We start from the raw sequence: 25,115 nt of genomic DNA on the forward strand, positions 1-25,115 counted from the left end.
GGACTAACCGTTTTTTATCATAGTTTAATACCAGTATTGTACTGGACTACTGTAATTCATTATTAATAGTTTCTCCCAATAATTACTTAAAAAGCCTCCAGTGAATCCAAAATGCTGCAGCCAGAGTTCTGACTGGAATCAGTAAGAGAGATCATATTTCTCCTACGTTAGCTTCTCTCCACTGGCTCCCTGTAAAGTCCAGAATAGAGTTTAAACAGTTCTCCTCACATATAAAGCTCTTAATAATCAGACTCCATCGTATCTTAAAGACCTCATAGTTCCATATTTTGTCCAGTGCAGGTCTACTTGTGCTTTCTCCTCTCTCTCTCTCTCTCTCTCTGTACTCCTCTGCAGGTATCCTCGGCCTTAGAGCTCTTCTTTTCTCTCTCCTCTTTCCACTCACCCCAACCATTTGAGGCAGATGGCCGCCCACCCTGAACCTGGATCTGCTGGAGGTTTCTTCATCTAAAGGGAGTTTTTCCTCTCCATTGTTGCCTCGTCCTCAAATGGAATTGTTGGGTTTTCTATATAATTCTGTATACAGTCATATTTTGTAAGGTCTCACACCTTTAACACTGTAAAATGTCTTGAGATAACTTCTGTTCGTATTGTATTTATATTAAATTTTATTGAATTGAAACAATAGTAATAATAGTAGTGGAAGAACTGCTCAGATCATTTACTTCGACTAAGTAAAAGTATCATTACCACAGTTTAGAATGTGAATACATGTCCATATTCATAAGTTTACTTCAGTAAAGTAGAAAAATTTAAGTACTAATTATGCACAATGGCTCATTTCACTTTTATAATTATAATATTAATCAATCAAAACATATTTTGAATCAGATAATATCAATTTGAAAATCTTTAAAAACTGTAGGGTAGTTTGTAAATTTCACACACAAGATGAAAGAGGTCTTACGATTATATTATATATTATGAGTATTTAGCTGTGTTAATCAAAATCTGAAAAGGAAAAAGTAACTGTAGATATAATCAATTATAATAATTGTGCTTAATTTGGGGTGTATATTTTATTCTGGGGCTATAATGATAAAATATTATTTGATTTTCAAGTTTAAAAAGTACAAATAATAATGCCTCTTTATGAAATAGCTGTTTAAGCTGGTGTGACTTTAAGGGTCCCACTCTGCTTGTGGAATTAAACAAAGTAGATTTTTCTTCACAGCCGAAAAAATAGTTTCTGAGAGACATATCAACCTAATCTTAAACACAAGCAGTGTAATATGACCCCTTTAATGTTCAGGTTTTAAGAAAGACAGACTTAAGATGAGCTATCTAAATTGTCATATGTAAAAAAGTGTTTTTATACTGTTTCTATGACACCAGCTTCAACGTCTCATGAGGGAGTAAAAGAGAAAATTAAATTTACATATTTTTGGTCAGATAGGGTGTAAACATGCAATAAAGAAAAGAAATTGCTATGTTGCAACTATTATGCTATGTTTTGGAACATGATAATCGAGCATGCTTCCTTTGTTAGACACCACGGCTAACGACACATTAAATTTTTGCAAAAGACTGATGGAGTACCAGAGTGAAAAAACTATTGATTTATGAGCTTCGTGGCATTTGTGTTAGGCAATCTTTTCTGCTGTTTCATGGACTGACACACTGAGAAATGCATGTACACATTCATACTCACTGAGTCAGTTCATTCATTAACAGCAGCCATGCTGAAATGTTTTTTTCAATCCGGAGGTATCCACCATATCTAATTTGTTGCCTAATTGAGAACAACCCATATGTCTCGAGGATGCTGTCTATTATCCGGTTGTGTTGTTGGGCAGAGAACTATGTTCAACAGACAACGTGGTGCTGTTTGGTTGTTGTTTGGCTGTCTGTTTCAAGTCAATGCTAAACAGTCACAAGACCATGAAGAAGAGTGTATTGTAGTGTCCAGCTGTGCTACGAAAAGCAGCTGAGGATGTGGATAGAGACAATGAAACCAACTAATGCACACATTAGAGTCCAGTTTAAGTCTTTAAATCTGCACCAAAACATGTGAATTTAGACTGGAAAACAATATCTTTTAGTCAGAGTGCTTGTTTTGTACATTCATTGTTATTGCACATGAGGACTGTTTTGTTGCTTTGCTAAATACATGAGTTAACTTGTGTTGTCCAGGGCCTTTGCTGCACTTTTATGACACTGCTCAACGATGCAGCAGCTTTGGAAGAAATTCTTTATTACAAATTCTGACCTGCACTTGTATGAACAGCTACATCTCCCTTTGCTGGCTTCAGACATCAATGAATGAAACTGAACAGTTAAAGATGTTTTAGAGTTATAAAGTTTGACTTGTGTCAACTCGGTTGCTTTTTCCCTTTTGTAACTTGCTAAATAAAACTTCGATTTGATTTGTGTGCATTAATAATATAATATTTATAGGTTTTCGGGCCTGCACTTGATGGCAGAGACACCATGTGTGTGCTAAACTGTCAAATGATATGTAAACAGACAGCAATGCTTCCTCCCTCCCTCCAGTGCTCAAATTCCTCTCATTCCAGTCATCATTTCATTGTATTGTGCAGGTTGACGAGTAAATTTTTACCTCAATCTAGGTCTCACACCCATCACCTATTAGGAACAGGTAAAACTAGAGATGCAGGTGATCCTGTTGTAGCAGCAAGGGTTGGACAGAAACCCAGCCCCTGGGAGGGAAATGACGTTAGGTTTGTGAATGCAGCAGATCTGATGGCACCTTTGGCCCAAATTAGGTTTGATGTTCGATTAAAAAATGGATTTTAGTAAAATTATAAAATATGTGTATGTGTGCACAGTTCACAGTTCGCATCAGATATTAATATTTCACCTCATTCTTAGTTATTCAGGTTAGTCATTCCACCTTTTTCTGCCTTGTTTCGTTCTGCAACCCCCTGACCCCATCCTTTCACCACCATTGATGAGACAGTCCAATCACAAACAGGCAAGGTGGAGCCTGGCATTGGAACAGGGTGTGGTCCTGAAACCAGCAAGGCCTGTAGTAATGCTCTGGGGTTTAAATTCAGTTGAATGAGATCAGTCTCACAGTTATCGTAGCGTGCTTCTCATTTTAACTTGTCTTTCTACTTTTCTCTCTGTCTTTCATTGAATCCTTTTGGGTTTTAGAGAGATCTATACCTAGAGGCTATCACCTATGGAGGAGCTTTGAAGCTGGGTTTCACCTCTGATCAGTTGGATCCTCTGGCTTGAGAGCCGCCTGTCTTGCCTGTGCGATAGTGTGTGCTGGGGACTCGTGCTTACCAGGTGAGTCACTCTAGTAAACTAATATAGAGCAGAGATTTTAGCACTAGTCTCATGGCTGTTGCCACACCAGATAACTTAAACATAATATATCTGTCTGTGCTGCTCCTGTATCAATGGAGGGACATGTTTTAGTTGGTTGTGGTTAGACTGGTGATTTTGCCAGATTGCCTTTTAGTTTGGGGTGAAAATAAATTTACTGTAGGGTTAAGAACAAAGTCTGCTTTAAGCACGTTTGATGTCGAGGTATCCATGATTAGCTCATGTATTGGCAGTTCAGTTGACTGGGCTGGCCATATGGGCCAAGTTCTTTGCCTCACCTGTTTAACTTGCTCTGTTAGTCAGCAAGAGAGTATTTCATTGTTAGTAGGGCTGACAACTGAATTCAAATGTTTGATGTTCATCGTTTTAAACATTCATTTTATTTTTAGGTCGTGTGGCACTGGTTTATTTATTTAAGTATTAAATAAAGTAAAGCAGACTTTGTCAGCCCACATACTACACCTTGAATTCATTAGTGAAACCGGGTTTCCCCAGTGTATTTTCTGAAAGCTGGTACACTGGAGCAGTCAGGAGTGTTTGATGAGGCAGTGCAGCTGTCTCCTGTTTGCTCAGTCAGTGGGAAAGCAGGTGGACAGGTCGTTTTGTTGCTCACCTGCCCAGCTAACCTCACTTTCAGCCCCGCTTCCTCTCCTGGTTTCTGACTCCGTCTCTTCATATTTTTCAGGGGTTTGATAAAACAAGCAGCAACCATGATACAAGAAGCTGTATCAAGCATTTTAAAATTGCACAGTTATCTACAGTCGAGAACTGGTAAGCTTCTTCTTCACAGATTTCCACCTCTGCTTTGTGAAAATGTCAATGATTAACTGGTGATCGACTGTCATGATTTTACAGTTTAAAGCATTTACAGGTTATTCTATCAGACATTTATGTGTGTGGCTTCTGATTTGAATAGACAATAATATTTGATTTATGTGTTTACCAGATGCTAGAGTCAAAGATTACCCTCTGATGCAGAGTCCCGTACAGATGACCACTATCCTGTTGGCCTATGTCTTCTCCTCCGTGTATGTTGGACCTCGCCTGATGGCAAATCGCAAACCTTTTCACCTACACACAGCCATGATTATCTACAACCTCAGCATGGTTTTATTGAACGCCTACATAGTCTATGAGGTAAGAAACCATACATGTCAAACAAGATGACTCAAATCTCTCGAGGACATGTCGACAAACAAGTTCCTCTTCAAAAACCATATTGGGAAATTTTTTTGTTTGGTTTTTTTTGACACCTAGTTCATGATGTCTGGATGGGCTACCACCTATACATGGAGATGTGACCTTATTGACACCTCCAGCAGCCCGCAGACTCTAAGGGTAATTGTTCATTATTTTGAGTTCCTTTATAAAGAAAAACCTTGTCAATGTGTTGATTTATCCTGTTGAGGGATGAGAAGAATTCAGGTATTTATGTTTACTTAATGGTTAAGACTGTTCTGAAGGTTTGAGGACTGAAGACAATCTACATCTCCTGAAAATGAATCACTGCCTCACAGTTTTGTCCTTTTCCTTCCTCCAGATGATTCGAGCAAGTTGGCTGTTTTATTTTTCAAAATATATTGAACTCCTCGACACAGTAAGAACATGTTTTCAGTTTATATTGATTTCTGTTACCTGGACTTGGACATGAGATATGGTGTGTTCATCCTAAATTGAGCTTGTTTTTCTGTTTGTTTGTTTGTTTTATTCCAGGTTTTCTTTGTGCTGAGAAAGAAACAAAGTCAGATCACATTTCTCCATGTTTTCCATCACTCCTTCATGCCCTGGACGTGGTGGTGGGGCATCACCCTGACTCCTGGTGAGATTTACTCTGTACAATCTCCAACATACTTGAGTGGTTGTGGTACTTTGGTGAAATCACTGTACCCTTGTATTAAAATGTCTCATGTAATATGTCTTTGGCTGTCTTTTCAATTCTCAAGCTGGAGGAATGGGCTCCTTCCATGCCATGGTGAATGCAACGGTCCACGTCATCATGTATTTCTACTACGGACTCTCTGCTGCAGGCCCTCGCTTCCAGAAATACCTGTGGTGGAAGAAGTATATGACTGGCATCCAGCTTGTATGTTTGTTTGTTTTTAAAGAGTGTGATTACACTGAAATAAGTGGCATGTTTGATTTTAGTGTCACCCCAGGTTTTAATAACCTGCACTTTTTCTGTTTCTATTGCAGTTGCAGTTTATTGTAGTCTCCATTCACATTAGTCAGTACTACTTCATGGAGAAATGTGACTACCAGGTTCCCCTGTGGATCCATCTCATTTGGATGTACGGTGTCTTCTTCTTCATCCTCTTCTCCAACTTCTGGGTGCAGGCCTACATAAAGGGTAAACGGCTTCCTACAGCAGATAACAAGCCAAAACTGAACGGCTCAACCATTGAACATATCACTGTGGTGGCCAACGGCAAACACCTAGAAAATGGAAATGCACACCACTACAGCAACGGCAAAATCTTCTTGGGAAAAGTAAAGGAAATCTAACTTGGTGACTGTGGAAATGAGAAGGAGGCATCCAAGGCTCCTCAGAGCCACCTTGAGTATGTCATTCATATCTCATAGCATACTGGTGTAGCACAGAAATCGGTATAGTATTTGAAAACCAGTTCTATATCAGTCTAGTCTATATAATATAAACACAATTCTTGGGATATGGATGGCCTATTGTGTTTTGCCGGTGATCTCTATGTGCCACATTGTGTTTGTTAGTCAATAACTAACGCACTGCATGAAAATTGGTGCTCATTTTGTCACTGAAAGTATTTATCAACTCAGGCTTGAAATCTGTAAATACCTGCTTTCTTTATACCAAAACAAGGTTTGCATTGTAAATGTCAAATAATAGTTTATTTCCTGTTTTTATTTAACTTTTGAAATAATAAAATACATTTTAGGTAAAGGTCTGTGTCATTTGGAAAGCAGTTATGGTGTGTATTTTCTAAGAAATGTCACACCTCAATTTTTCAAAGAGATGTTATACTGTATATTACAGTATTGATGCATTTGCATTTTTGCATAATTAGGTAATGACATTTACACTGCTATGTATGTTCATCCACATTAATCAGTTATGAGCATTGCCAGCAATGTATGTCTACTCTCTCAACACAGCACATGAAGTTAATAAAGTACTTCTTGGATTATAATTTAATAAAAGGTATAGTGTTTCCGAATGTCATGTGTGAATGCATTATGTTGTTTTTTTAGTGTAGGCACTGCTAGACTTTTAATTGGGCATAATCCTATTACCACTGCAATTTTTAATCAACTACTTGACAGAAATTGAAACTCTGGGTTTTGTGGTTGAATGTTTGACATGAGACAACATTGTTCACAACATCAGTTCAGTGAATCAGAGAGATAAGGGAATAATCTGTATTAGTGAAATCTGATGCTGAGGTTACAGTGACAGTCTGGAATAGACCAGCAGCAGAGTCAAAAGTAAAAAACAAAAGAACTATAAGAAGTAAAAATATGGTATGATAATATAGACTAGATCAATAGCCGAATAATTAAACAGAATTGAGATGAGATACAGGTGAGTTTGATGGAAACTGAAAAGTCTGATGGTAGCACAGTCTTGTTTGCCTTTTCATCCTCGCCAGCTGAAAACTGTCCAATTACAGTGAATCAGGATTGAGTTCATGTCATGAACTTAATTATGACATAGCTGAAGGGTGTAGAAGTCTCAGAGACTACTCCTCAGCTTCTGGTGGATTTCATGCATCTTTTTTTGGGATCAGACCTGAATTTAGCAATAGCTAGTAGCAAATATCTGCTTCCATGGTAACATGTGCCTCCTGAGAAGGTCACCAAAAATCCTCTCACAAACAGAAAAATCACAGTAAGTTTACTTCTGTTCATCACCTGAGAGAAGCACACCACCAGTCGGAAGATAAAAACGCACAAAGAGAAAAGCTGCTATGACTGGAATCCAAACAGGCACTCGTCTAGAAGTCACTTAATTCAGATATTCATGCACAAACTAGAAAGACTAGACTATATAATATACATCTGTCAAAGGATGATATAAGATATTTTAAAAATTAGGAGACATCAGCGATCCTGACTGTCACTTTGTAAATTTATTACAACCCAAGAATCATGCAAAAGGAAAACCTTTCACAATAAGTGGAAAAAAAAAAAGGAAGCCATTTTTAGCATTTCCTTTATTGCTAAGAGTACATGTGAATTCTTAAATAGTATGTTACCTGAAGTTGTTATACCCTTACCGTTTCCAACATGGCAGTGCTAAAACATGCCCATTAAGAGAAACAGATAAGGTAATCAAACCATTTATTTATAACCCAGGTCAATGTGTACAATGGTTCTATATTACAGTCAAAGATAACAAGGTCATAAATACATTTTAAAAGCATTATAGCTCAGAAGCCACCAGTTAAAAGTTTCTTTACCACGTCAGTAAACCTGTATAAACAATTGAGACGACAACCCATTATATCACCAAGAGGAGCAGTAAAATGCCAGCTATGGCTAAAACACTGGGTGGAAATCTTTATTGTGGATTAAATAAAACATTGGCATAAATGCATCATAGATCATAAACTTCAAACAAAATCAAGACAAAGCTAATTATCTGATTGACTGATGAATGACACTGCTAGTTGATTTGACCAGCCTCTCTTTGGCCTTCTTCTTAACAGGATCAACTTCAAAGCTCTTCCACAGACGAATTGTCTCATCTCCAGCAACAGACGCAATGGTAGAGCAGTCTGGGCTCAGAGTCAAACTGAGAACTCTGTCTTCATGGCCTGAAACAAGAGCAACAATACGTTATCAGGAGAAACCATTCATTACAGCTGACTCCAGGTCTGTGGAGGCTTCCTTTAAAGTAAAGTATGTGTGAATGAGCATTAAATTGGTTGGACACACCTAAATCAGGTAAGTGGTGGAAGGGCAGAGATGGTAAGAAAACTAACAGGGTTATAGCTCCAGCACCAGAGTTGCCTACCCCTGGTCTAATCAAAAAAATTACTCACCATTGAGCTCTGCAACTCTAGTGAGAGAGGGATATTTCCAGATAGTAACATTGTTGTGGGCAAATCCATGAGCAGAGACGAGTTCCTTGTAGTTGGGTGCAAACACCAGCGATGAGATCTGAAAACAAAGTGAAGAGATTTGAAAATAGCTCTATGTTGTGACCTCCAGATTAAAGAGTTAAGAAAGGACTCGTTACCTGTGACTGAGTGTCAAGTGAACTGATACAGGAGCCGCTGTTTACATTCCAGATACGGATGTGACGATCACTAGTACCACCCCCAGATGCTAGAATATTTTGTTGCCACGGACACCAGGCCAACGCCTAGAAAAAGAAAAAAAAAAAAAAAAAGAATTTCAGACTAAACATCTAGCAGATAATATTTATGACATTTACAGGTCACTGCGTTGATTATGACTAGAGATTTTGGCTACCTTAGAAATAAGTGCTCTCCCAAACCGTACAAGTACAAAGCTGCTCACCTTTACAGCTCCTTGGTGTTCAGTCCAGCTATGCAGCGATTGGCTGTTCCTGCTGCCACCCTCTGACACATATGGCCATACGAACACCATGTTGTCGTTGCCTCCACTGGCTAGGTACCGCCCATCAGGAGACCATTTCAGTCCACACACCTCCTGTGAGTGACCAGTCAGTGTGAAAATGTGGTGGTTTGGCAGCCTCACATCATGATGGTGAATTTGTCCTGATCTGGAGCCACTGTAAATCAAAATGGACGAACGTGCTCCATTAGAGACCAATAAGAGGATTGGAAAGAAATTTTACCCTTTTGTTTCTCAGATAAATGTAAATGTAAAATGTACCTGGAAAGAATGTGCTCATTCCAGCTCAGGCTACCAACTCGAGCTGTGTGGCTGGCCATGCTGCGTAAACGCTTCTGGTTTTCAACATCCCACAACTAAAGGGAAAAAAAATGCACCATTAACACTTGTATAATGAAAGTACCATGTAAAATTTGACCATGTGAACTTAATGTGGAGCCATTATTGCCACACTGACCTGAACTTTGCAGTCACTGGTACCGACAGCTAGGTAGCTTCCTTCTTTAGTCCAGGATAGTGAACAGATGTAGTCCTCGTCACGCTCCATCTTCATGAGCAGAGTGATATCTCCTTGGGTGGCATCCCACAGGTATACGCTGTTATGTAGTGCCACAGCAAGAACATTTCGACTGCTCCAGTCAAGCAGATTCAAATCTGGAAGAAAAAAATTATTACATCCGGTCTAAAGTTTAACTAAAGGCTTTAGGAAAGTTCTCTTTAGTACCAAACTTACAGAAATCATTTCGAAGTTCAGGAGCATCCAAGATTCTGTCAGGCGTTGAAGATATATACCTTGTCTTTTTGATAGAGGCGGGTGTTGTTACTTGACTGTAAAGTACTTTCAAGTTGTTTTGATAGCCTAGAAAGTAGACAAAAAAATGAATTAGTAAAAAAAATAAATAAATGTATCATGGTATATTCACATATTCTTAATATGATGTTAGCATGCAAATATAATTGCCTTCTGGAGCATTCAGAGGTTTCCCTCCAAGGTGTAGGATCTTTGCATCTTCAATGTTGTATCCATTTAGGGAGACCGACCAGGCTTTCTGGTTTTCCTGTAAAAACCAACATGCCTCAATCAGTAAATGCTGTGATTTAGAAAGTGATCAAAATGATATTTATCACAAAATACAGCTTACTGATGATACTCCTGCTTCATTTGCATCCACAGGTTCATTCTCCTTTGTGAGCAGGAAACTTGCTACATCCATTTGTTTGGTGTTTCGGGTGGGAATGAAGCGGTCGCCCCCCATCTTCGAGGGAGTTTGTTTTTTATTTTTGCCTGCAAAACAGTACCTCATTGAACAACATGTGCGGAGATGTATTGGAACTACGTGCACCATTTTGTTCAGCAGGTCTAGTTACAATAGCACATATAGTAGGTTACATATTTACCTGGCGTTTTGCTCGGGGTTTTTGATGAACTCAGCGACACATTGGCAGATTTTCCAGGCGACAACCCGTTCAGGGCGGATGTGTTGGATGAACTGGCTTTTCGCTGCCATCTCGCCATGGGACCGTTTGTGATGGGCATATCCAGCTTCAGGATACTGTGGATGTCGTTTTCAAACCCAAATTGTGCCATCTCATCTAGGTATTGACACGACTTGGACATCACGACAAATAAGTCACAGACGTTACATTAATGTCGACGTGCAACATTGCGCTTTAAGTTAGCTTAACTTAGCTTAGCTATCAGTTAGCGTTAGCATTGCTGAAGCGGTTACAAAGCAACACAACTCAACTACACTATGGCATAAACACATAGAAGAATTTATTACAGTAGGTAAAATAATTTAAAATTAAAAATAATTTAGCATTATCCCCGCTATGTTATGATGAATGTAGTTATTAGCTAACGTTACTTCAAGGTAAAGTAAGCTAACGTTAGTTAGTTAGTTACCACAATTGAACATAACCGAAAGTGAACAAACGAATCTGGAGTAGGAATCGTTCTAGTTTTTTAACTAGCGTCGTATCTGATCTACTGAATCAAATGTGGTAGCTGTTCCTCTTCAAAACAAACAAATGGAGCTCACCTTCTCAACAAAACGTGGGACACACTGGGACACACTGAGACACACTGAGACACACTGCTCTTCGCCTTCCGTTCTAAAATTTGAAATTCGTGGCGATGACGCCACACGGTTTAAATGCCACAAACCTCTCCCGTGATTGGCTCGTTCGACGGGCTGCCGTTACTCCCGTGGCATTGCTATGGTAACGTTTACGAATGGGCGAATGTGATTGGTGGAGACACTTCCTGGCAACGCAACAATCCGCCTTAAAAGGAGGCCTTCCGCCACCTGCTGGTCAGACATGGTGCTGTGGCTGTGAATCAGTTCATGTTAAATGTCAGCAAAGTTTAAAAACAGCTTTAGTATGGCTTTCCTCACCTTTGACTCTGTATTTAAATGTATTTTATTCTATTGGAATGTACTGTAAGTTAACTTCACAAACAAGGAAGTCTGTCATTGTCAAAATGATATGATTATGGACAAGGTGTAAACTCCCCACTTTATTCCCATGAGTCACATTATCTGTGTTTATACAGCAGTGCACAAATACAGTAAATAAAAAGTCTTGGTAGCAGTGAAGCACTCTGTGCCATGCTCCAGTTCTGTATTAAAAGCATTTTAACTAATACTACAGATTGAGGTAAATTGACAAAAATGTGACAAAATACAGAATATGCATCACATAAGACATCCTTAATTAAACACTAAATTTTCTCACAAACAAATATGCAATCGGTAAAACAGAGACAATTACAACAATGTACAGAAGGAAATATAATAAACCACAAGGACAGTATCTCAAACCAAATAACACAATACAGCAAGACTCTGTGGGGAAACTGGACACTGTCGGTCTATCCAGTGTTTGGCAGGCTTTTACTGGGATCGGTTTATCAATGGCAAAACAAACACTTAAATTGAGCTGGGCTTTATCTACAGACTGTAAGACAGTCTGTGACTTTCTCTTCTATGCCCCTCAGTTCTCTTAACTTGTTCTAATTACTGTACAATATGTGCTTGAAACAGAACTTTTAATTCATTCTCAGTCCAGGCACTATAATGATGATTTAAATGTCTGCATTTATCTGTGCAAAAAGACTATACTGACACTATGTATAGGCATATATAGAAAATACCTACAATAAAAGCACCAGAGTAAAGTGTGATGCATGCATGTTAAAGTGCATAAAATAATGTGGCCAGAAATGCAGTTACAGAGATAAAAAAAAACAAATGATCTGAACACAGTTTGTTCCACTGCAGTATGCTGATGGTACTGAGGCAAAAGGTGACTATTCAGGGAGTGACACTATCCACACAAGCAGAAGAAATGGGTTAAATCAATAAACAGGCATTGAGCAGGAGAAACAGAGTTGAAAGCTTAAATGTAATCCCATTTTCCTGTCAGCTGGAGATCTGAATTACAAGGTACTGTAACCACTGCCTTTGTTGGCTGGAGCCATTTCACTCATGTCTTTTGGGTAATGTATAATTGAGCCAACAACACCTGCAAATAAATCATAGTAATATTAGTCTGAGATTCATCACTGAAGAACTCCCATCAATTCATTATCTAAACCGCTTTTCCTGTTAAGGGTGTTGGAGCCAGTCTCAGCTGTCTTTAATGAGAGGCAGGGCACACCCTGGGCAGTCGATTACAGGACTGACATATTAAAGACAGACAAACATTCACATTCATATTTACACCAATGGGCAATTCAGAGTCACCAATTAACCTGGCTGTAAAACTAACTAAACTCCTAGTTTTCACAGTGTTAACCACTACTACTGAAACATAGTGAATCTAACAGTATGAGTATGCAATATAAGTTTTAATAAACTTTTCTAAATAGTTTCTAATCTGGCAACTACATTCATATTCAGTCATTAAAACAGTTAGGGCATAATGTACAATATCACACAGTACATAACACACAAACATACAAGACCATACTTATCTAAAGTGTCTATGGCATTGGACTTATTTAATATTTAACTTTGGAACAATCTTCTCCCAAGGCTGTTAACTGAGAAGTGCACAGAGTCTAAAGAGAAAACATAAGAGTCACTGTTTTCTTACCTCCGGGGTGCCTCAAACCTAAGCAGAGAGTGAGAAAGACAAAGCACATGACCATGCTTTAGATTGCCTATGATTGTGAGACTCCATACCAACAGCCATGTGACAGAGCATGTTTTAAAATAAGTTATGTAGCATTTACTTTGGGTCACTGACGTATAAAATCTAAAGAAATCTAAATTAATCTAAAGTAGAGTTCCTGCAGCACAAGATGCAACACAAGACTGTATTATTGTAAATAAACAGCTTTACTGTAACTTAAAGGCCACATTACTATCTTAATCAAAAAATGAAAATGTACCTATTTACTCACCATGGTTTTTGGAGATAAGGATGCCGATCATGATTAACCCAGTCAGGGCCAGGAATGACAAGACTGGGATCAGAAACTGTGGCAAAGGAATCCCTGGAACGAAGAAAATATTTCAAATTTGTAACCTGACAGTCAAAAAAACAGGTCACAATGAAACATGCACTGTGATAATTCAGAGATGAGTGAAATGCATTCACATCGACATGCAAATGTTTACTTTGGTATCGTGCTTTATTACTCTAGTTCAGATTGTGTCATATAACTTACAGTCAAATACCATCAGCTGCCTCCAAAATCCACCAGCAGCATTCAAACATTTTTATTAGTCACAAAAGACAACTACAGCTATGGACAAACAAAATGTCTCATCTAAATTGTGATTAATTTGTAGTCACTAATGTTGAACTAAAAGTAATCTGATTTAATTTCACTTACAGACTACCATTATATTGTACTGCTACTTTGTACTAAAGAAAAATATTTTCCAGGGGTCAAAATGGCCCCTATTAGATGTTTCAAAATATACTAATACTAATAAATATACTAAATAATCAATACATTGTGTTAATGCCCAAATTCTCTGATTTTGGCATCTCAAGTGTAAGATAAACATAAGCTGATCTCTATTTTATATTATTTGAATTTTAATATCGTTGGGTTTTAGGCGGTTGGTCACACAAAAGGAAATAGCAAAGACCTCTGAGAACCCCGAGTATTTTTATGCGGTTGTTATTTGTTTTTTATTGTCAGATAACCTGATACCTGACTGTTCCTCAGAAAGCCTCAGCTCTTTCAATACTTCGATGCATCCCTCCTGAAGGCGGATTCTTTCCATTCTTGTGGGCTGTGCTTCCGGATTCCACTGCAATTTGAAGGTCAGTGCTTGTGGTAGGTGGGCTGTCCACATATCACTGTCGTCTAGAGTCAGATAGAGCTTTCCATCAAAGAAAACACGGTCGGCCCAGTGCAGCTGAGGTCCCTCCAGTATGCATTCACGAGACCGGAGCACAGTGTGATTTTCTAGGAATTAAAACAAAGGCTATGAACAAAAATAATCCTTGGCTGATCATGAGATGAAATATGAGTCATTACATTCATTCATGTCACATAGTGATGATTTTCTTACTTAGCACCGAAGTTTGGTTGTCACTGATAACAGCTGGAAGGAGTGAATCGGCTGAAATGCTTTGGATGATATGGTTAACCTCCTGGCTCGTGCCAGTGAGCGTGACTCCATTGAGAAGAACCTGCTGGACGACATGCTGAGCTCCCGCCTCTCTCCACTGCTGGACCTGAACTATGATGGTATCTAATGAAAAACAATGGTGCATGAAAAAACAATGATCACTGCATCACTCTAAACTTTAAAGCAAAAGTGAAAGTAGCAGTTTATCTGACACACACACACACACACACACACACATGTACATATATATATATATATATATATATATATATATATATATATGTATAAGCACCCATTTCTTCTGCATGTTGTCACATACATTTCATGATAATTAATGCTGTAGTTGAGAGCAGCTCCTGTGCAAAGTATTTTACAATATGAGCTGAATCTATCCAGTAAACATCCCCTTGTACTTGTGTACACTGTGTTAGCAGTTTGCATCTACACAATCTAATTTGCTGCAACCAACCCATTACACAAGGCACAGGCCCAGAAACGAGCTGGCTTGTGATGGGGTTGTTAGGTTAGAAGGTGTTCTCGGATAGTTAAGCTGTTCCTGTAAACGAGAGTCGATTATATGCTACACTTTTAATCTGTAATGTGATTTGCACCCACACCACGAGCAGCAGGCGCAGGTTACAAAGGTAAATATTAAAGTACGAGACCGTGAGTCCGTTTTTCATGAGTGATTCACTGTGTGATTCGTTTCTCGGTGTAACTAATCCATCAGCTACCCCGGAAAGAAATGCAAGTGCAAAAAAACAAAACAACAAGAACAAACCAAAACAAGCCTCTTACCTACTGGAACAGGAAAGCCCCGAGATAAGTGGCACAAGAGCAGCACAAGGAGCCCAACAAGCTGCATTTCTTCAAATCCAGTCAGCAGCGTCCGAGCGTCAGGGAAGGACCAAACTCTCCAAAGAGCCCCGGCGGCTTTAAGCCATTTAAATGTGCTGAGGTAACACGTCCGGAAGAGCAGCACCGACAGCACCGACAACACCGACAACACCGGCCGTCCGCCTGCACTCACCGCGCTGCTCGTCGGGTGTGAGCAGCAGCAGCAGCAGCTTCATTCAGTATGCAGCCTCCTCGCTTCCTGATTGGCCCGCACAGCTGGTACATGGACGGGGAAGTGAGTGCACACGGGACGGATCCTGTCAAACCAGGACCCTGCTCCTGAAAACAAAGTGAGTTTACCAAACAAACGCCTGAAGTCAGACACGGAGCGAGTTTTAGTCTGAACACCTGAAAAACTGCAATGTGGCTCATTCAAGTTTAATTATGGTAACCATGGGAACTAATAATTATTCCCCTTGGCAACAGTTCAGATTATCTTTGGGCACCACTTCACTGAGCCTTACTAAAACTGGCTGAATTATAGGTAGAGGTAGGATTAGGATTAGGGTTTAAGTGGGAGTATCAGAGGTGGAAGATGTGTAAATATGTAGCTGATTTTAATTAGTTTATGTTCTGCTAGGTGGCTAATCCATAATACATCATAATTAAAGCTGCAATGTAACTAAACTCCAACTAACTGTAAAATAAATTATTCTATGATTTAAAAAAAAGTATGTAAGAACAAAAATACTGATAGCACATCAGTGAGCCTATACACGAATATTACCTACAGAGAGGCTCTGTTTTTTATTATCTTCTTTTTAACGTTTGCGGCTATGCATCCTTGCAGATACAGCATTTAAAACAAGCTGGACAAATTTCAATTTTCTATGCGAGTTGTTTTTGTCAGGGATACTGTTATTTTCACTCCATTTCTTTGTTAAGACAACCTATTTAAAATCCATTGGTTTATTGGAAAATGCAATGGAGTCACAAAGCTGAAAACAGTTTTCTAGCATTTGAATACACTGTAACACATGTTATTGATTAAACTGGAAAACTGTTTTTACAATAGTTAGGATTAGCTACACTTTGACTTACTGCTAGAGTAAAAACTCTCTTACACATTAATGGACAAGTTATAACAATCCAACAACACTAAAAGATGTGAAGGGGCAAAGTTTAAATATTTTGACCTGAGGCAGTACTGACATGTTGATGTGTAGTCTGTTTCTCTTTCTGATAAACATTTTTGTCTCTTATTTTATGTACACATTATCTAAGTGGCCTAATTATCTATCTGGTAACATTTCTACCACAACTTAAAACTATAATACATCACAAAAGTAACTTAAACAATCTACACGTCAGTGTGAGAACCATAAATACCCTATTGTCTGAATGTTGGTAAATGTCATGTTAGAAGAGTTCATTCTCAGCAGGCCAAGAGCACGTCTCTCACACCCACACAGTTTCCGAGTTTGAGGTGTTCAATAATTTAGACGTGATCAAACGTGATCAGACAAAGCAACACAATCAGGTTCATATGCGTTTTTTTTTTCTGCACAGTGCAAATCAGTGTGTCAGATGTGTCCAAACTTCAGAACATGAGGATTTGCTTAAATAAAAATGAGTTTGAGTTACTGTGTGAGTTTTCATTGTAAGTGACCAAAATCTCTTTCTGGAACTAGAAACACCCAACACTTAGGTAACACTTTTTTTTTTTAATTTCTCTTTTAAAAACAAAAAATGAACTAACGAACATGAAAGACATATTTCCTCAACTTCCTCTTATTGTTATCCCAGCTGACTCACTGTGCTGTTGTTTTACAGTCTGATAATACAGAGCATTTTGTTCATTTCTTATCCAGATAATAGGTCAAGGATGAATAGTATGTTCCAATTTCTTTTTATCACATGTGATGCTTCACATAAAAGGTTTACGTTATTAGAAACAAATGACCTAGGAGAACACTACTGATGAGAAATTTTCAGCTACTGCATTTGTGCCTGTGTGTGTTAAATGCCCATGTGAAATGTTATGCTTATGTGACGTCACTAAATGTTATGTAAAAAGGAATTATTTAAGTACTGGTGTCAAGACTTTTATTTACATTACATGCCTCAAACTTCTGCAGGCACACTCTTAAAATGGAAGATATGCAGCACAGATGGGAAGTGGTTGTATAAACAGTCTGCTGCAAGACAGCAGGGGCCTTCACTGACAGAGGGGATTTTAGCAGTCAGGCTTCGTCTTCACATGAGAACACACTTCCACTTTCACAGGTGGAAGAAACATTGAAAGCAATGTAGGGCAATACAAATGAATAGCCCATTTCAATCAAGGCAAAACAAAGTGTTTTACACATTAAAAAAATAACAGCAAAGTTTGCTGAAAGTATAAAAAACACAAGTATTCACTGTGCAGATTAGCCCCGTCCATGCTACCTTACTTTACTACTGTATGTGACTGCTTGTTCTGTTTGTGAGTGAAAAGATGTGTCACTGGAAGGTACAGAGCGCAAAAAACGAATTACTAGTTTCAGAGTCCAATATTCATTCAGGCTCTTGACAACTGAAAAAACAAGCACTTCTTAAAAGTTATAACTCAGAGATTAAAGAGATTAAAGATTAAAAACTCACACACTCACTCTGGTAAAAAAAACTGCTGCTGCTATGTGTCATGCTCGCAACAAAGCTGTTCTGACTCTGAATCGCTTGATAGACAACAATTAGTTATTACAATATTACAATAAATGACATCTATGCACTAGATAATGTACTCAGTTGGCTTGGATACCTAGATTTTAGCTAGATTTCTTCAGCATTTCAAAACTGAGTTTTAATGGCATGGTGAAATGCAGCCCAGTATGTTTTTTAGTTTTTTTTTAGATCAAACCTATTTTGTTTATTTGTAGGGTTGTGACTGGGGGCAAATTCCATTTTTCCATTAGCTCTCTTGAGACTTATACAAGAAGGCAGTAATGCAAACCAACTATGAAGACACACACAATTACCGTAGATAGGCACAAAAGGAGAGCTAACAGACAAAATGTCCTCAAAGCCATGCTTCAAAATACCCCAGAAACAAAATGACATCAGAAAACCAAAATAAGACACTAATCACAGAAAGCAGCACATATCCTTTCCACAGCCTGCTGGTCAAACAGTGGAACAGCGTTAGTCAGACTTCTTCAGGTCCACAGTGATAAGGAAAGGTACAGGAAGTCATTCCTCCTGCCAACAGCCATCACCCTGTACAATGACTATATTCAGACAATAGAGAGCTCTGCTCCAACCTAGTCAAGCCAGCTAATGACAAATTTATTAATTAATTATATTGTGTTATATGCATCTCCGCATTCCTTGGTATTGCACAATCATCTCAACGTACAACGCAGAATGCTTAATAGTTGCCTGTTTTATTCTATAAATGTAACTGGGTGCCGTTTGTTTTCTGTCTAGTTCAGTTTAGATCTATCTATTTAATCTGTCAAAACCGCCACAAAGAGACACAAAACACACAAGAGACAGCAGTGACGTAAAAAAATAACCACAGAGACAAATGAAATGGCCACAGAGACGCAAACTGTCACCACAGAAACACATAATGACCACAAAGAGATGCAAAATAGTCACAGAAAATAGACGATCTGTGTGCTAGATCATTTAGGAGTGTTGAGGGGCCTGCTACATGTCTGTACCCAGTGGCTTGTTCTGTCCTAATCCGTCTATGACTGCTAAATAAAAAACTCCAGCTTTCATGGATGGGCAGGTGCAGGGTCACATTTGGCTCTGCTGTGTTTTCAGCGTGGAGGAGCAGCGCCCCCTCGTGTCGGTCCGCTGTACCAGCCTGCTCCGGATTGGCTGGGTGGTTGTCAGGAGTGTTTACTAGAAACATGGCTTCCCTGTCTGTTGGAGAGCTTCAAGAAATGGAAGGTGAGTAAACGTGTGAAGATGCAGCCGTGTCGTGGTCGTGTCCGCGGGGTAACCTGGCCTTCGTGCAGATAAATGTGTCAGATTTTGAATAAGCACGTCCGACGACGCGTTCACAGTTTTCATAACCAGACCTTCATCCTAGGGATGCTAGCTAGCTAATAAGCTAACAACAAGAATCGTTAGCTAACGCTATTCAGCCAACTCATACTGTCCTGTTGATCTTTAGCTGGTCTCAGTTTGTCTAGATGTATGGTCTACTCCAAAGAAACTGGGTTAACATTATGTTTAGTGACATGACCTAACATGACCTGTTTCCAATGTTAGCCCGTTTACCTGTCTCATGTGGTCCATTTAGTCCACCTAACTAGCTAACATGATTAGCAGTGTGTAGCCTGATGAGGCAGGTCGGCTAACATTAGCTTGAAAGCTCTCTCTGAAGTGGTAAGACTTTAAATAAAGCTGGGATCCCAAGCAGAGCTGTTCATCGGCAGCCTTAACCCAGATTTGGCACACGTGTTAGCACAATTTCCGCACATTGCGTAGTGCAGAATCATAATCTAATAACCAGGGTTTATAGCCCGGTGACAGGTAGACAGGAGCTGGATGCTGCACGACCTCGGTGAGCGATGTGGAGCTGGGCCTGGGTTTCTGCATCATATTACACGTACATCAGCTAAATGTGTCGCTGATACATAACAGGAACATAACAGCACTGCACCTCTGTGGTGAAATTAAGCTTCTCTTGTCTTAATCTGCTGACTGTAGTGGACCGAAGGGGCGAGTCCGAGGAGTCTGGTGATGATGAGACCAGGAGGAGGAGTATCAATGGCGATGTGGACCCCAATCAGCCCAATACCACAAGTAAATTCTCCATAAACTACAAATAAAGGAACAGATATTAACGCAAATAATCAGCCTCATCTTACATGACAGTCATACACAGTAGAATTAGCCATATACGTGTATATGGCTTATTTTGGGTTTCATTAAAGGCAAAGAAGAGTCTCCTGTGGACATGGACACCATAACCTTGGACCCAGAAGAAGAGGTTAGAAGATTATGTAAAAATACTACTGCTGCTGGGAAGTAGCTACTGTCAAAAAGTCTGTTGCTTTCCAGTATAATGCCTTTAACACTTTTTAAACATAGATTTATTTTACAGATTTTTTAAGTCCATAATGGACTAGGTACCTACACGACACAGTTATAACAGCTGTATGTCTGTCTTCTTCCTAGGATGTTGATCTTGTTCATTGTCGCATTGGAAAGATTGAAGGATTGGAGGTGCTACAAAAGGCTAAAGTAAGTAAGCTCAACATCAATATTTGATACTCAGTGAGTAATAAAGTAATCGTTTGCATAACCAGCAGCATGGTTTCCTTTACCTTTGCTTACTTGGAAACACTGGGCATCATTTTGCTTTTAATGACATGCTTTTTTCCTCTTTGTGAATTATATTTGTAAAAGAAAGTTTCAGTATTTCTGAAAAGTTGTTAATTGCTTCTTTTTTTTCCATCTGTCCCTTTAAACAGACGCTCTCTTTAAGACAGAATCTCATCAAAAAGATAGAAAACCTTGACAGTTTGAGCTCACTGCGGGAACTAGACCTCTATGACAATCAGATTCGCAAACTTGAGAACCTGCACAACCTCACACAGTTGGAGTAAGTCTGGAAACACTGTTGGGTTTTAGTTTTTTTCCACATATTAAAGAAATTTCAGCCAAAAAGGGGCAAAGGTCAAATTGTTTATCGTAAACCTTTTTTAATTCACTAATGTTATATTACAAAGAATTCATCCATTTTTCAAATACAGTAAATCCTAACAGTCGTGTTTGTTTGACTGATCAACAGACTACTCGATGTGTCCTTTAACCTTCTGAGGAAGGTGGAGGGTTTGGAGCAGTTGACTCGGCTGAAGAAAGCGTTTCTGCTTCACAACAAAATTAGCCAGATTGCCAATCTTGAGCACCTCGCAGTGCTGGAGATGCTGGAGCTGGGCTCCAATCGCATCCGGGTGAGACATAAAGGCTCTTTCTGGCAGTGAGCAGTTTTCAGTATGATATGCTACTGCTATGTTAACTTGTTGTTGGGCACCATTAAGGTTTACACAGGACATTGTAGATTAATTTTTAGTTTTTAATTGTGTCTCTCTGATATTTTGTGTTCACAGGTCATTGAAAACTTGGATACAATGTCATCTTTGCAAAGTTTGTTTCTTGGCACCAATAAAATAACCAAGCTTCAGAATTTGGATGCTTTACATAACCTGACTGTTTTAAGCATTCAGGTATTTTCACACAGATCCTCTTTGGTACTTGTGCAAATAATAACATTGAGTGTTTATATCAAGACACTGGTTTTATGTACCTTTCCTTTCAGAGTAACAGGATTACAAAAATTGAGGGTCTTCAGAATCTTGTCAACCTGAGAGAGCTCTATCTGAGTCACAATGGTGTCGAGGTCATTGAGGGCTTGGAAAACAATGTGAGTCATAGAAATACAGCAGCCCATTCCCTTTTTGAAAAAAAATAAAATAAAAAATGCATTTTTCTAACTGTGCAAACATGTAACAACAAAGTTTGTTCTGTACGGTCCAATACCATTTGTTTTCCTTACAGAAAAAGCTTACCACCCTGGACATTGCAGCAAATCGAGTAAAGAAAATTGAAAACATCAGTCATCTGACAGAGCTACAGGAGTTCTGGGTATGGATAAATTCTAAAATTACTGTTGTGTTGTTACAAAGGAACTGTGTGTATATATATATATTTACATCCTCATCATATCATTTACTACAAAAATAAAAGGGAAAGGTAGTAGTAAGGTAGTGTACATGGCTTCCTCTATGCAACTCTGCCATACACACCATAGGTTTTGATCGTGGAATTCTAATTGTTGATATTAGCCAGTGCAACAGGCTTTTAGTTTCCTACATGTAGTAGTTTCCTACTTGTTTCTTATGTTGTCCCACACTACTGTACACCTTGCTCTTGGTATGATCTTTGTTAGTCAACCACTCCTGAGGATGGTAACAAGGATGTTAAAGCTGAGAGTTCACTGGTGGAGTCCAAATATTTTAAAAACTATTTAGTAAGCCTTTGCAGCATGGTAATTTGTTCATTTGTAGTGTTACTAATCTTTCATTTTCTTTTCTTTTTTTGTTTTTATATGATCAGTGATATTCTGCTCATCCCCCATACAGTGGGTTACAAAAGAGACAATGCTAATAGTATCGTCTTACTGCATGTATTGTCTTGTAACCTCTCCACAGATGAATGATAACCAGATAGACAACTGGTCAGATCTGGATGAGCTGAAGAATGCCAAGTCTCTGGAGACAGTCTATCTTGAGAGAAATCCACTACAGAAGGACCCCCAGTACCGGCGAAAGATCATGCTGGCGCTGCCCACTGTACGCCAGATCGACGCTACCTTCATCCGCTTCTAAACTGTAGTATACAGCATCACAGTGTTCGCCCTCACCTCCCTCCCTGCCTGCCATGCCTACAAAAACACACTTCATTTTGAAACATACTGGCTTCACTGAATCTAATATTCACTCCAAACACGAATACACATTCCAACATTGAACTCACCCATGGCTCACTAAACATACATGTATGCATGTATGCACTAATTCACACCCTGATCTATGCTGTTGTGTGGAAGCTTATTTATTTATTAAGCTGGATATGAACTGTGGAAATGATTTAAGAAAGAACTACCTGACACCTATTTCTCTATTTTTCCTCTGCGCTGTTATTATTTTACATGTAGGATACAGTATGGAGACTTCTGTGCTCAATCAAGCAGTACCCATCAGCAAAATAAGAGATCAGCCTTATTGATGACATTGTTGAAGTGGCACTGTTAATATATGAAAGGAAAGCTTGGCATTGTTTTTGTTTGAGGGATTTAGTGAGTTTATTACTTTGTTGGACAAGTTGAGACAAGTTACACACTGATTAAAAAAAAAAGAATTAAACCTCAAACTTTAAAGGGAAAGCCCACAACAAATTCCAGTTTACATATTGAAATCCTCAGAATACTACTTATCTACCTTTTTGGTTCATGCTTCATATGTGTCCTTAACCAGGATAATAACTTTGTCATCATAGAAACATTGAAAATGAATCCTAAGATGCCGTTTAAAGCAATTTAGTAATGTAACACACTAGTCTTTTTAAGGAACACATCCTTTACAACAAAAATGAAATAATAATTTTCATAAACTGGTATAAATACTGATAAAGGGCACATTTTGATGCCCAGCAGCCTTGTCTATTTCTTGTCCAAACATTTTACAGCTTGTAGGCCAATTTTCTGATTAACAAAAGTGACCTCTGCAGTAAAATAAAGCTCATGAGAATGTAAAATTATTTAATGTGTCCATAAAGATGTTTTCATTTTGTATCTGAATTAGCTTTAGTTCTCCTTTGATTTTGAGAATTTACTTTTTAAATTGAATTGTTACTAGTAAAATGTAGATTGTGAAGTAAATTTACCTAGTAATGGCAGGACTTGGATCACATAAGTGATGTTAAACAATGTAAGATTTTCTTAATGCTGTTGACACAGACAATTTTAAAAAAAACACACTTGAGATGAAAAAAAATCAGATTTGTAAATGCACTACAGTGAGGCCTTCAGTATGGCCTAAAGAGAAATCTAAATATAATCCAAGAGGGTCATCTCAACCACTAAGACGACCACCTTGAACTTAAAGTGAATGACTTGTTCTTTTGGTCTCATGTATATAATGCTTGAGTGCATTTGGTTTACTCCCTGTTAAAATTAAAAAGTGGTGCATCTTTTATATGAAGCGAAATTCCCACTCAGGGCTAATAGGTCACGTCAGGACAGTATAGATGCATCAGATTTCAGAGCATTGCTGTGTTTAGATGAAGAGCAGTGAACTAAGTGATTACTGTGCAACATAAGATGATGAGCAGTAATTAATTCCATCTGAGTTTACACTGGTGTTAAAGTGGGTTTCAATAGTCAATCTCCCATTGTAGGTAAGGTAATGTATAACATTCTAGTTTGTATAATAGAATATGTCTTTATGACAGTTTGATCTCTTTCCAAAAAATGGAAATTATTACTATAAGTTATAACTCTTTTAAATCCAGTTGTTTGTGTGACTATTAAGTGTAGAACATTTCTGAGACCATATTAGCAGAACATTAAGGCCACTAAGGATTACTGATAAGAATGTAATGTTATTTTATATTCAGCTTAAATTTAATTTACAATACAAATGGCCAGGCGTGGAAGTGTCATTTTGTGTAATTGTAAATATAGTTTGGACACCTCATGATGTGGAAAGTCGCTGCCATCGTCACCTTCCCTTTGTAAAATGATATCTTTTTTTCTTGTTCATTCCAGGCAGCACAGACTTGTGTGAGATACAATAATTAAGATAACTTGAGCTTTATCAGTCACCGAATGAGCAGTTATTGCTATTAGCTCGTTGTTTTTGGAACTTCAGGTTTTGGTTGATGCTGGTTTCAAACTGAATGTATTATGCAAATAACAATAAAAATACACTACTAATAGTAAGTCTATGCTTTGGTTTATAAGAGTAGTAGTATTTGTCATGACAGATGCAGTAACAACTTGCAAACAGAACAATCGACCTGTCTTCATTAACTCATAGACTTTTAAAGATACAATATAAAATCAAAATGGAGTTGTACGTTGTACTTTGAATCATCAATTACATGTCACTTGAATTTCAAATTAAACCTAATTCAGTAAACTCACTGAAAGTCGTCTTAGTTGTTTCTTTTATTTATTTGTATATTTCTTTTATTTAGGGTGCCTATCCATGTATTTGTGGATGTGAAATG

General features: G+C 38.4%; 4 protein-coding genes across 4 annotated transcripts; 2 read left to right on the forward strand and 2 right to left on the reverse strand.

The window, feature by feature from the left end:
* The first annotated feature begins 1,100 nt into the window (after nucleotides 1-1,100).
* elovl1a (ELOVL fatty acid elongase 1a) lies at nucleotides 1,101-6,503 on the forward strand. The gene is made up of 8 exons (XM_026373583.2): nucleotides 1,101-3,273; nucleotides 3,998-4,083; nucleotides 4,259-4,449; nucleotides 4,570-4,650; nucleotides 4,853-4,909; nucleotides 5,026-5,131; nucleotides 5,256-5,395; nucleotides 5,506-6,503. The coding sequence occupies exons 2-8, from the start codon at nucleotides 4,023-4,025 to the stop codon at nucleotides 5,812-5,814; spliced, it is 945 nt and encodes a 314-aa protein (XP_026229368.1). The 5' UTR covers nucleotides 1,101-3,273; nucleotides 3,998-4,022; the 3' UTR covers nucleotides 5,815-6,503.
* Nucleotides 6,504-7,414: 911 nt separating this feature from the next.
* cdc20 (cell division cycle 20 homolog) lies at nucleotides 7,415-10,996 on the reverse strand. Its single transcript, XM_026374309.1, has 11 exons — nucleotides 10,932-10,996; nucleotides 10,288-10,498; nucleotides 10,032-10,174; nucleotides 9,851-9,947; nucleotides 9,623-9,748; nucleotides 9,347-9,543; nucleotides 9,151-9,245; nucleotides 8,812-9,046; nucleotides 8,528-8,653; nucleotides 8,331-8,448; nucleotides 7,415-8,102 (listed from the first exon to the last, which is right to left on the reverse strand). Exons 2-11 carry the CDS (start codon nucleotides 10,475-10,477, stop codon nucleotides 7,924-7,926), a joined length of 1,506 nt encoding a protein of 501 aa, XP_026230094.1. The 5' UTR covers nucleotides 10,478-10,498; nucleotides 10,932-10,996; the 3' UTR covers nucleotides 7,415-7,923.
* A 376-nt stretch (nucleotides 10,997-11,372) lies between these two features.
* Nucleotides 11,373-15,532, reverse strand: si:dkeyp-13a3.10. Its single transcript, XM_026374310.2, has 6 exons — nucleotides 15,285-15,532; nucleotides 14,427-14,609; nucleotides 14,063-14,320; nucleotides 13,301-13,393; nucleotides 12,991-13,008; nucleotides 11,373-12,417 (listed from the first exon to the last, which is right to left on the reverse strand). Exons 1-6 carry the CDS (start codon nucleotides 15,349-15,351, stop codon nucleotides 12,332-12,334), a joined length of 705 nt encoding a protein of 234 aa, XP_026230095.1. The 5' UTR covers nucleotides 15,352-15,532; the 3' UTR covers nucleotides 11,373-12,331.
* Nucleotides 15,533-19,129: 3,597 nt separating this feature from the next.
* ppp1r7 (protein phosphatase 1, regulatory (inhibitor) subunit 7) lies at nucleotides 19,130-24,821 on the forward strand. Its single transcript, XM_026374311.1, has 10 exons — nucleotides 19,130-19,262; nucleotides 20,028-20,123; nucleotides 20,255-20,310; nucleotides 20,499-20,564; nucleotides 20,795-20,925; nucleotides 21,115-21,277; nucleotides 21,434-21,550; nucleotides 21,643-21,747; nucleotides 21,882-21,968; nucleotides 22,535-24,821. The coding sequence occupies exons 1-10, from the start codon at nucleotides 19,223-19,225 to the stop codon at nucleotides 22,709-22,711; spliced, it is 1,038 nt and encodes a 345-aa protein (XP_026230096.1). The 5' UTR covers nucleotides 19,130-19,222; the 3' UTR covers nucleotides 22,712-24,821.
* The last annotated feature ends 294 nt before the right edge of the window (nucleotides 24,822-25,115 follow it).

Source organism: Anabas testudineus, chromosome 17, assembly GCF_900324465.2.
Source record: "Anabas testudineus chromosome 17, fAnaTes1.2, whole genome shotgun sequence".
Classification (NCBI taxonomy): Eukaryota; Metazoa; Chordata; class Actinopteri; order Anabantiformes; family Anabantidae; genus Anabas; species Anabas testudineus.